Source organism: Doryrhamphus excisus, linkage group LG5 (genome assembly GCF_037039965.1).
Source record: "Doryrhamphus excisus strain RoL-2023G ecotype Guam linkage group LG5, RoL_Dexc_Guam_v1.1, whole genome shotgun sequence".
NCBI classification, from domain to species: domain Eukaryota; kingdom Metazoa; phylum Chordata; class Actinopteri; order Syngnathiformes; family Syngnathidae; genus Doryrhamphus; species Doryrhamphus excisus.
Genome location: NC_136361.1, coordinates 9,146,140 through 9,157,770, shown reverse-complemented (window position 1 = coordinate 9,157,770; position 11,631 = coordinate 9,146,140). Strand labels below are relative to the sequence as shown.

The 11,631-nt window shown below is 41.0% G+C and overlaps 1 protein-coding gene across 1 annotated transcript; it reads right to left on the bottom strand.

The window, feature by feature from the left end:
• Positions 1-262: 262 nt before the first annotated feature.
• Positions 263-10,954, bottom strand: rab25b (RAB25, member RAS oncogene family b). The gene is made up of 5 exons (XM_058053631.2): positions 10,704-10,954; positions 6,546-6,741; positions 5,962-6,155; positions 2,360-2,440; positions 263-811 (listed from the first exon to the last, which is right to left on the bottom strand). The coding sequence occupies exons 1-5, from the start codon at positions 10,738-10,740 to the stop codon at positions 693-695; spliced, it is 627 nt and encodes a 208-aa protein (XP_057909614.1). The 5' UTR covers positions 10,741-10,954; the 3' UTR covers positions 263-692.
• Between the last annotated feature and the right edge of the window lie 677 nt (positions 10,955-11,631).

Sequence of the window (11,631 nt, the reverse complement as noted above, 5' to 3'; positions counted from 1 at the left end):
TTGTTTTTGATATTTATTTTCTTGCTATGCTTATGTTATGTTTTTTGTTATTTTTCGTTATATTATTTGAACTCTAATACCTCATGTTTTGGGTGGATCATCCTGTTCTCTGTATGATGTAGTGCAGGTGTGCAGCTGTAACATTGCAACCTAAATGATAAACATACTGTATTCTTAATCGACAGCTCTTAATCACTCCATTGCCTGTACCTAATGGTGTGATTAGTAAATCATTGGTTAAGAGTTAACAAGCAAAGTTCATCAATCATTTATTTCTGGGCAGAAATGAGCGCCATTGTAGCGTAGATCATCAACACCTCAAATATTAGCCACCAAGCAAAAACCACAATAATAATTTGTATGTGGCTACTCCGTAATCAGGAAAAAGCGTAATGGAACAAACAAATTAAAAACAGTACATGTTATTATTTTGTGCATGGATAAAATTACAGGTGGTCGTATGTTTCACCCACAGGATCCATACCTGGATGGACATTGATTCATCATCATGAATCTGCAACATTACCATGATGCAACCTCCACATGTTCAAATCAGTCAGGTTTTTTTTTCTAATTCAAAGCGGCTCCACGGATGCCAGGACCCTGGCCATGCATGTCTCGCCGGGCTGATGGGGCGGTCTGACGCTACCGCCCTCCTTCCACTGTGGTTCCCCCCGCTCTTCTGAGGGTGCTTAGATGTTTTTGCAGCAAGGTTTCTTCTCCTCTGTGTGTTGCACTGTGGAGGTGTCCAAGGAGACTGCAGAGATGGAGCCTCGCACCACTTCCTTACTGCTCACCTTCTTGTGAATCTCTACATCAGGAAAATGATTGGACATTTACTACATGAAATCTTGTGGAGAGGTGGCATATACACTCATGACATCACTTGATTGAATACATATATCAGGGGTCTCAAACTCAATTTACTTGGGGGCCACTGGAGGTTGGGTCTGGGTGAGACTGGGTCGCATCAGATTTTCCAAAAAAAAAAAAAAAAAACGTATTTATTAAAAACAAAAATTTTTTTTAAAACTTCACTTTGGTTCCAATTTTCTACAAGAAAAGCTCTGATAAAACATTCCACTGTTCTCAAATATCTTACTTTATTTTTCTACACAAAATAAGATGAAAAATAAATAAACAAATCAAGAATAAAGAAAATCAATTAATCAGTAAGAAATAAATAAATATAATAATAATAATAAAAGGGCAAATAATAAAAACTTAAATAAACCACATATAGTTGGTGGGCAGACAAATGATTTTTTTCAGATTAAAATGAACAAAGCATTATTAGAGCCCTGTAGACATGACAAAACACGACTATAGTCACATTTATACTCTTTTTATTTACAACATATTGCGCAACTGCAGGGTCTTGAGACCCATGCTAACTCGCAAACTAGAGAGCTAGCGACCTAAACGGTAGCCTTCAAGTTATTTCCTTTAAACTTAAATAGCCAAAAAACGTACCACTTCCACATGGATATGGAGGATAACTATTAACAGTTATTTAACCTTTAACATGAACTTGAATCAAACGTAATAATTTTTTCTGGGTACATGATACCATACAGCATCCATATCAAACTTGCGGGGACGTTAAACTTCCATATCAAGGTGGGGGCCTCAAACTAGGGTCCTGCGGGCCACATTTGGCCTGCGGGCCGCGTGAAGAACAATGCAATGTAAAAATTTAATTGATTTAGATAAACTTTAATAATAATGTTGGCTATTACATGAACTTAATTTAGTATGTCATATACACTCAAATGTTATTGTTGGTAAGCATAAAACAAAATTCAAAACAAAATTAGCTTGGTAACATAATTTTTCTCAACATTAACCTTTCCATTTTAAGTTCCATCTCCTAAAAGACAAGACAGTGCAGGAGGCTGAAGCAACATTTCATGGTGAGTAAAATGTATTTCTAATTGTTCTACAGCTAATTCATGCAATGCAATATTGTTTGTTGGTTCAAAGCAATTTCAAATGAAGTTGAAAGACTAATGGAAACTGTTGCGTTGATTTTTTTTGTTGAGGCTAAACATTTATTTTTGGAGTGTAGGCCAAAGAATAACCTAATAAACATTGGTGCAGATCGGGATAAGGGTGCACTATGCAGATGGCACTATGATTAAAAACACTTGTGTATCAGTGTTCACCCTGGCACTTTGTAATGCCCACTACCACCCCCTAAAGGACTGGAGTGGAACAGCGTCACCTGGCAAGTCGTTAGCTGTCAATCAAATATGACTTTAGACAGCGATGTTGGAGGGGGTTTCTCCTCGATTGAGTGACCCTTGAATGTTTCAACATTAACCTCGGGGCCAAAAAAGACATCCAAATAAAGAATTACCTGTTAGGACGGTGTTGAATGCTGCCTCCACGTTGGTCGATGCCAAAGCAGACGTCTCAAGAAACAGCAGATTTCTTTTCTCTAAACAAAATAGAAAAAAAAGAGCATTTCTATTTGCTATTCATCAAATGCTGTAGCTCAGGTCAGAGGTGCTCCTCCCTACACGCAGATCACATGCTTTGAGTAGAGCACATATTTTCAAACACTGTGACGGGACAAAGATGTGTGCATAAGATGAAGATGATTTTTTTGTATTACGCGCCGTATGTGGCTCACAAAAGAAGCTCTTGTTGCATACGGGTAAACGTTTTTTGCTCAGTTTGTTGACATAAACTACTTAGCGTTAGCGTTAACCCCCTTTCTGTTCATCAGTCACCGTTCCTGAAAATGTTTATTGTTCTTCAATCTGTGTCTGCTTGTCCAAAACGGTAAGGAAAGAAACAGTTCCAAGTAGCGCCAACGCGGTTATGCGAAAAATGTTTTTTATATTTCTGTCGTAAAAAATGACTGTTTAACTGTGAAACAGCAGAAACAGGGGCAGCACGGCGGTCAAGTGGTTAGTCTGCAGACCTCACAGCTAGGAGACTAGGGTTCAATTCCACCCTTTGCATGTTCTCCCGTGGGTTTTCTCCGGGTACTCCGGTTTCCTCCCACATTCCAAAAACATGCTAGGTTAATTAGCCACTCCAAATTGTCCATAGGTATGAATGTGAGTGTGAATGGTTGTTTGTCTATAGGTACCCTGGGATTGGCTGGCCACCGGTCCAGGGTGTACCCCACCTCTCGCCCAAACAAAGCTGGGATAGGCTCCAACATACCCCCGCAATCCTAGCGAGGATAAGCAGCATAGAAAATAGATGGATGGACATGTTTTTTTTATGGAGTTCCCCAAAGCTCCATCTTTAGCCCCCATCAAAATAATCATCTGTTTCCTCCTGGGACATATTTTCTGTGAACAACCCAAACCTCCAGTTCCGCTGACTGCAAAGATGGCACCCAGCCTTACCTGTCCACCAGACTCCCTACGAGCTGTTAGCATCCTAACTAGCCAAGCACTGCAACCGGAACACTGAAATGATGATTGGGTTTTATTCTATATGTGCCCTGGGATTGGCTGGCCACCAGTCCAGGGTGTACCCTGCCTCTCTCCCGAAGACAGCTGGGAGAGGCTCCAGTACCCCCGTGACCCTCGTGAGGATAAGCCAGGGGTGGGCAAACTACGGCCCGGGGGCCACATCCGGCCCACCAAGTGTTTGAATACGGCCCGCCCAATCTTTCCAAAGTATTTCATTTAAACTCAACATACAACCTGGCATCATGGCCTGAGCCAACCTTTTGATGGTTTTATCAATTTCGTTTTTTGACACGGTCTGTTGTTTACAAAGTGCTCCTGAAAAAAGGGACACAAGCACATAATAATAATAATAATTATTATTATTATTATTAGATTATTAGATTATTATAATTATTATTAGAACTATTATGATTATTATAATTATTATATCAATGCTAATTTTTATATTAATTATGCATATTTATGCATAATTAATATATGCATTAAAATATGCATATTTTACATAATAATAATATAATAATTATTATTTAAATTTTATTGTAATTATTATAATATTTTATTATTTTTTAAAATATTTAAATATAAATATAAAATAATAAATAATAATAGCAGATTGCATGACAATTTTACAGATACAATAATACCAGGTGGACTGTTACGTGTAAAATATATAGTCTGCCCCCCCCCCCCCCCCCCCTGTAAATTTTGTCATATCAATGCGGCCCGCGAGTCAAAAAGTTTGCCCACCCCTGGGATAAGCGGTAGAAAATGATTGAATAAAATAATCACCACTGTGTTAAAACTCTTACTGATGCGTTACCTTCCTAAAAAAAGTAGCTATTGCAAACCCGGGATGGCCCAAGGTCGGCTCATAGCTTTATCGGCCCATAGTTTAGTCCAAAAATAAAAGCTGTTATTAATGAGATCACAGTGGCCGGTAACATTTCCAATTAGATCCACAAAATGATAGTAGTTAATGAGGAACAACCCGCGCTAACGCATTAGTTCATTAGTAATTACTGTCATTTTGTGTACCTTACTGTAAAGTGAGACCAAGCCACCACTGGGAATACTGTACATAGTTTTTCCCAGGCCTGCGTGGGTCAGGCTCAACCGCCTTCAGACTGGCGTTGGTCTCTTCCGCTCAACCATGTAGAAATGGGGTATGGCTTCCACTGCGGCCTGTGACTGGGGTACGCCGACATGGACGTGGCGGTGCACCAGGGGAGGTGCTTGGCGCAGTGACAATTTCATGACAAAACAACACGGCAAAAGTGAGCTGAAAGATCGCCAGCTCCGACCTGGTCTGTTCTCGGTACGCAAGGTTCACCTATTTGGCAATGCAGAGAATAATGCGTGGATTAGCCTGCTGCTGTGTTTAATGTAACTGTCAGGAACTGTCACTGTGGTGCAGGACACGCATTGTGACCTCTGATGTGCGCTACAGTGGGTACAGCTTACCTTTGTATTATAGCTTAAGTAGCTAACAATATATAAAAATGAATTCATTGTATTTTTACAATATGCTGAGGGTCAACAAAAGACAAGATGAAAATGTCCCCCGGGATCTCCCTGCTTTAGATACTCACTGAGCTGACATTTCTCAAGATGTGGTTCTCCAAGTCCAAATGGAACAACCTTTGTAGGACTCTGCAAAGGACTGTGTTTCATCTAGATACTTTAATCCACGGGTCTCAAACTTGCAGCCCGCGGGCCAAATGCGGCCCGTGAGACGCTAGTTTGAGGCCCCCACCTTGATACCAAAGTTTAATGTTGAAATGACAGCTTAAAGCTGTGTGCCACACCGGACATGATTTTGCCCCGCCCATACTGTTACCCTTCCCTGTTACCCCGCCCTGTTTTGCTTTGGATTAGCAATGAAGCTAAAGGCTTATGACGCTGCAAATAAATGCAGGAAATGATTTGGAATAAAATGAAAATACACGTCAAGACAAAGCATCTCATCAAACATGTTAAAGTTACCACGCTGCTCCCAGATGGAACTGAGTACGATGCTAACTTGCTAATTGGGTCAAATTATTACGTTTCATTCATGTTCATGTTAAAGGTTAAATAACTGTTAATACTGTACATTTGAATGTGAAAAAAATCATTTCTCTACCAACTGTATGTGGTTTCTTACGTTTTTCTTATTTGCTGTTTTATTATTATTATTTTACTTATTTATTACTGATTGATTGATTTATTGTCTTTATTCTTAATTTGTTTATTTATTTTTTTCATCTTATTTTGTGTATAGAAAATTAAAAATGAAGATATTTGAGAACAGTGGAATGTTTTATGAGATATTTTGGTGTGGAAAACCGGAACCAAAGTACTGACAAAGTGTAGGGTATAGCAGAAGCAAAAGCATTGAAGATAGTTTTTTTATTGATATTATTTTCCAGTTTTTAATAAATGGGTTTTGGATTTTTTTTTGATAACCTGATGCGGCCCGGCTTCACCCAGAACCTAGCTCCGGTGGCCCCCAGGTAAATTGAGTTTGAGACCCCTGCTTTAATCCTACCTGCAAAATCTTTGGCCTCGTCCGTCGGCACCGATCTCTCGGACTCCAGGTCGGATTTGTTGCCCACCAGCATGACCACAATGTGCGGGTCGGCGTGGTCGAAAAGCTCCTTCAGCCAGCGCTCCACGCTTTCATAGGTCAGGTGTTTGGTGATGTCATAGACCAGCAGAGCCCCCACCGCTCCTCTGTAGTAGCTGAGGAGAGGACGTTGCTCTCATCACTGACAACCATATCATCCTAACCTAACATTTCCATTTCTGCTCTCCTCCCACAGCCGGGTAATTTATTCTACTTTGACAGAATTTAGCTGCTGTTTGTTGGAGCAAATTGGGAAATTCCAAGGGAGAGATCATTTTGGAATTACTCCAAAAGCCAAACTGCTAATCCAGCCGTGGGCCTTAAGACAAAGTGACACATTTCTTTTGGTTGAAAATCATTTTCCACTCTTTTAAAGATTTGATTTGATTCTGAAAAAAAGGCTAGGAAGTGTTAATCCAGTGGAGCGTACCACAGACAGAGCGGACATGCGGGCTGTTTTCCAGGTTCAAGTGTTTGGCCTGATAACAAGCAGCAGCAACACTCACGCTGACGTGATGGCCCGGTATCGCTCCAGCCCCGCCGTGTCCCATATCTGGGCTTTGATGGAGAAGGTGTTGAGCTGCACCGTCCGCGTGCTGAACTCCACGCCGATGGTGGTGCGACTGTCATGGTTGAACTCGTTTTTGGTGAAGCGGGACAGCAGGTTGCTCTTGCCGACACCCGACTCTCCGATTAGGACAACTGTGTGTGTGGGGGGGGAGGGCACAAAACAACATATCTGAATTGTACCTATGATTTATCAATGATGGCTTCACCTGTACTATCATGATATGTGACTTTCTGCAAAGTAGCTAGAACTAGTTAGGCATAAAAAACATTTTTTTACATTATTAAATCCTTCTAAAAAAATGTCCATAGGTATGAATGTGAGTGTGAATGGTTGTTTGTCTATATGTGCCCTGGGATTGGCAGGCCACCAGTCCAGGATGTACCCCGCCTCTCGTTCGAAGACAGCTAGGATAGGCTCCAGCACTCCCGCAATCCTAGCGAGGATAAGAGGCATAGAAAATAGATGGATGGACATATTTTTTATGGAGTTCCCCAAAGCTCCATCTTTAGCCCCCCATCAAAATAATCATCTACCTCTTTCCTCCTGGGACATATTTTCTGTGAACAACCCAAACCTCCAGTTCCGCTGACTGCAAAGATGGCACCCAGCCTTACCTGTCCACCAGACTCCCTACGAGCTGTTAGCATCCTAACTAGCCTAGCACTGCAACCGGAACACTGAAATGATGACTTTTTGACCTCTGATGCCTGAATGTTTTTTTTAAATCATTCCTTCCTTTTCTACCGCTTTTTCCTCACGAGGGTCGCGGGGGTGCTGGAGCCTATCCCAGCTGTCTTTGGGCGAGAGGTGGGGTCCACCCTGGACTGGTGGCCAGCCAATCCCAGGGCACATATAGACAAACAACCATTCACACTCACATTCATACCTATGGACAATTTGGAGTGGCTAATTAACCTAGCATGTTTTTGGAATGTGGGAGGAAACCGGAGTACCCGGAGAAAACCCACGCATGCACGGGGAGAACATGCAAACTCCACACAGAGATGGCCAAGGGTGGGGAAAGACAAAATAAGAAGCCAAAAAGTTACCACTTCCACACAAACGAGGAGGAGAACTCATTCATTTATTTTCTACCGCTTTTCCTCACAAGGGTCACGGGGGTGCTGGAGCCTATCCCAGCTGTCTTGGGCGAGAGGCGGGGTCCACCCTGGACTGGTGGCCAGCCAATCCCAGGGCACATATAGACAAACAACCATTCACACTCACATTCATACCTATGGACAATTTGGAGTGGCTAATTAACCTAGCATGTTTTCGGAATGTGGGAGGAAACCGGAGTACCCGGAGAAAACTCACGCATGCACGGGGAGAACATGCAAACTCCACACAGAGATGGCCGAGGGTGGAATTGAACCCTGGTCTCCTAGCTGTGAAGTCGCCGTGCCTCCCCCCTTTTTTTTAATCAAAATGTCCCAATTTTGTTGGGTTCCATGACACACAACTCAACACTTTACATGAACCAATGTTGCTGGATATAAAACACCTCTCTCCAAGAAGTGGGAGGTGAGGCCTCATCAGGTGGAACAAGTTGGGCTGCTGCTGACCGAGGTAGAGAAACTCCCCACTCCGTACCTTTCTGTGACTAATGTTTGGCTTTCAGTTGGGAGTCGCTGCTGAAACAAAGGCTTGCTATGAAATGCCACATCCCCACAGCCATGAAACATGGAGGAAGAGTGGGTGTGATTGCTGTCACACAAGCAGGAATCAACCGTCACGGCACACGGAGAGAGATAATATGCTGCCACATCCTCTCCATAAACGCTCTTTCTTTTTCTAGATGAACCTGTCAAGCAGAATCTCTTCACTCTTAACTTTTTAACCAGCAACCTTTCGTCACGTCAAACAATGTTTCACCCATGTTTCAAATTGGGCTGGTTTCAGGTCATTGTTTTACAGCCGGCAGCCATGTTGCTTTGCTCTCACTGAGATCATAACAAGAGTTTTTCCACTTCTTCTCCACTACTCAGTAACTGCTTGTGCAAACAATACCTGGACCAGCTTTACGCCACACTGGACTGTTGATTCCATGGAATTTAGTAAGGGGAGTGTGGTAAGGGGGGGGGGGGCTTGACGGTCTTGCATTACATGTTCCCTTTTTGCTTGTTTTCCAGGAGGTGCAACAACAGTTATATTATCCTCTGTCTAACCTGATATATCATCTCAGCGGAGTGTTCAATAGACAATATATTCACTTATAATGCGATTCGGAGTTTGTTCTATTTCTTGCTTAATTGTTTTTGGGTCGTCCAAAGGTCGTCCAAAGTGAATGTACTCATTTTTATTCTCAAGATCAGGGTGTCCAAAGTGCTGTCATGGGGGCCTTTTGTGGCCTGTAGCTGTTTTTACAAATACAATTAATCAAGAAAAAATAAACAGAAAAAAAAGACAGCAGTTGTTTACTAAATAAAGTAGAAATATTGGGTGACTAAAGTCATAATATTGCAAGAAAACAATTTTATAAGAATAAAGCTGTAATAATATGAGGGTAAAACAGAATTATTCAAATAAAAAAATCACAATAAATGCATTAAATTAAAAAGCTAAATTAATTAACATGAAAGTTGAAATATTAAAGAAAAAGATTATTATTCAGCATTACATTATTTTCTAAAGTCATTATACTATGACAAAAAATGAGAATAAGTTACAATTTTAGAAGAATAATTAAGTTGAAAATATTATAGCAACAAAATCCTAACATTACAAGAAAAAAGTGTAATTTTCTGAAAATAAAACTGCAATATATGACGACAAATATAAATATTAGAATTAAAAAGGTATAATTAATACATTAAATTAAAAATAAATTTAATTATTGTTAGAGTTAAAATTATGAGAAACATTACATTATTTTCTAAAGTCATTATACTATGACAAAAAATGAGAATAAGTTACAATTTTAGAAGAATAATTAAGTTGAAAATATTATGGGAACAAAATCCTAATATTACAAGAAAAAAGGTGTAATTTTCTGAAAATAAAGCTGCGATATATGAGGACAAATATAAATATTAGAATTAAAAAGGCATTAATACGTTAAATTAAAAATAAATGTAATTATTGTTAGAGTTAAAATTATGAGAAACATTACATTATTTTTTAAAGTCTACTATTAGTACTAGTACTATTTTCATTGTTTTCTAAAAAATTATATTATGACAAAAAATGAGAATAAGTTACAATTTTAGAAGAATAATTAAGTCGACTATATTATAGGAACAAAATCGGTTATTTTGCAGTTGCACTCAATGACAAAATGCATAGACAGTATGTCTATGTTCTACGTTCTACGTTCTACGTTGTTTTGTGGCGTGAAGCTGACCAGTTCGCCTTGTACAAAAACAGAAGCAAAATTGGTTCGAAAAAAAAGATTCCCACAAAAAATCTGATGTATGAAAAATGAAGTTTGAGTAGTATTATGGCTAGACTGATCCCCACATGATAAGGCTACACACCCAGCAGCTGGTTTACTCTGATTGATGCAACCACTTCCTGGAGTCACTTTGAATGAAATGAAGCCTTTATTTTCTCCACTTGGCTCAGCGTCCATTGGTTTGGCAAGCTAATGACACGCGGCTACACACTGTACTGTACTTATAATAACTGTGTAGTAAAGCAAGGGCCAGTTTGCCCTTTTAAATGCACACTTGGGGGTTGATCATCTTTGAGGCGCTGCCACGGTGCTACTACAGCATTGTTTTGTATGGGAATTGAACAAAAAGCCGCAGTTACAGCACAATAGTCATGGTTTTGGTATCGGGAAGATATTTGCCATGTGTTTGAAGTGAGCAGCATAAAGTCAAGAAATTGGGTGAAGTAGTCCTGTTCTGTCCCTCCATACTCAATAAGGCTCTTTTGCGGCTTTATGTATGCTCCATAACTGTAAAAGGTCAAGTGCCAAGAGTGGCGTCACCCCTAAAAGTACAGCAATGTCCTCTCTTGTCAGCATGGATGCAGGCGACTGCCAAGCTGATAAACAAGGAAGTGTGCATGGAAAAACACAGGAACATTGCAGAACGGCCCTTCTGGAATGCTCCATTGAACACAAACAGGGGAAGACATTTGCACTTACCCTTGAAGACAAAATTGTAGGCCTCGTCTGAGCCCATGTTGTGTCCATCCACTGCTGCCGGGTTCCTGTCCGCACTTCTTCTTGCAAGATGACACTGACTCACCGGGCCGGGCAGCCTCCGCCTTACGCCTTGCAAACTGACAGGTCCCTCGTCAGGCTGAGGACTGAAACGAGCAGCAGCACAAATATTTTGGCACGCTCGCTGTCTCTGTCCTCTGGCAGCAGGACATGTTGAGCATATCCAGGGCAGGGAGTGGCCGGGCCGCAGGATGGGGGCGTGTCTTCAGGCAAAGGCAGGTTGATCAGGTGGGAGGGGAGGAGGGACAGAAGGCAGGTTAGGCACCCTGGAAGGGTTGGTTAGGCACCCACTGCTGGTGGAAATGAAGTACTGCATGCAGGAAGCATCCGGCAGTACTGTACTGTACAGCAAAAAAAGCTGCTTTAAAAAAAAAAAGCATTATTATCTCCAACTTTATACGTCGTGTTGCAAGGTTTCCGATCATAAATACAACAGAATCCAGGGCATGCAAGAGTTTGAATGAAAAAACAATTGCATCAATATGTAATACAATATGAATGTGAGTGTGAATGGTTGTTTGTCTATATGTGCCCTGTGATTGGCTGGCCACCAGTCCAGGGTGGACCCCGCCTCTCGCGCGAAGACAGCTGGGATAGGCTCCAGCACCCCCGCGACCCTGGTGAGGATAAGCGGTAGAAAATGAATGAATGAATGAATGTAATACAGTTAAACCTCGCTTTTCAAATGCCTCAGTTATTGTATAATTCAGGTGAGGTAAAAAATATTTACAAAAAAAATACATTGCTTTCCTTAAAGGGGACCTATTATGCTATTTTTGGCCCTTTGTATTGAGTTGCGGATTCCTATAGAGCAGCTACACATGATGACACACACAGAAATCTTTCTAGA

Excerpts from the sequence above, each read along its gene's own strand:
- rab25b (XM_058053631.2), bottom strand. The coding sequence starts at position 10,740 with ATGGGCTCAGACGAGGCCTACAATTTTGTCTTCAAGG. Across the intron at positions 6,156-6,545 it reads TACCGGGCCATCACGTCAGC|CTACTACAGAGGAGCGGTGG; the intron begins GTGAGTGTTGCT and ends TCCTCTCCTCAG. Across the intron at positions 812-2,359 it reads ATTCAACACCGTCCTAACAG|AGATTCACAAGAAGGTGAGC; the intron begins GTAATTCTTTAT and ends TTCCTGATGTAG.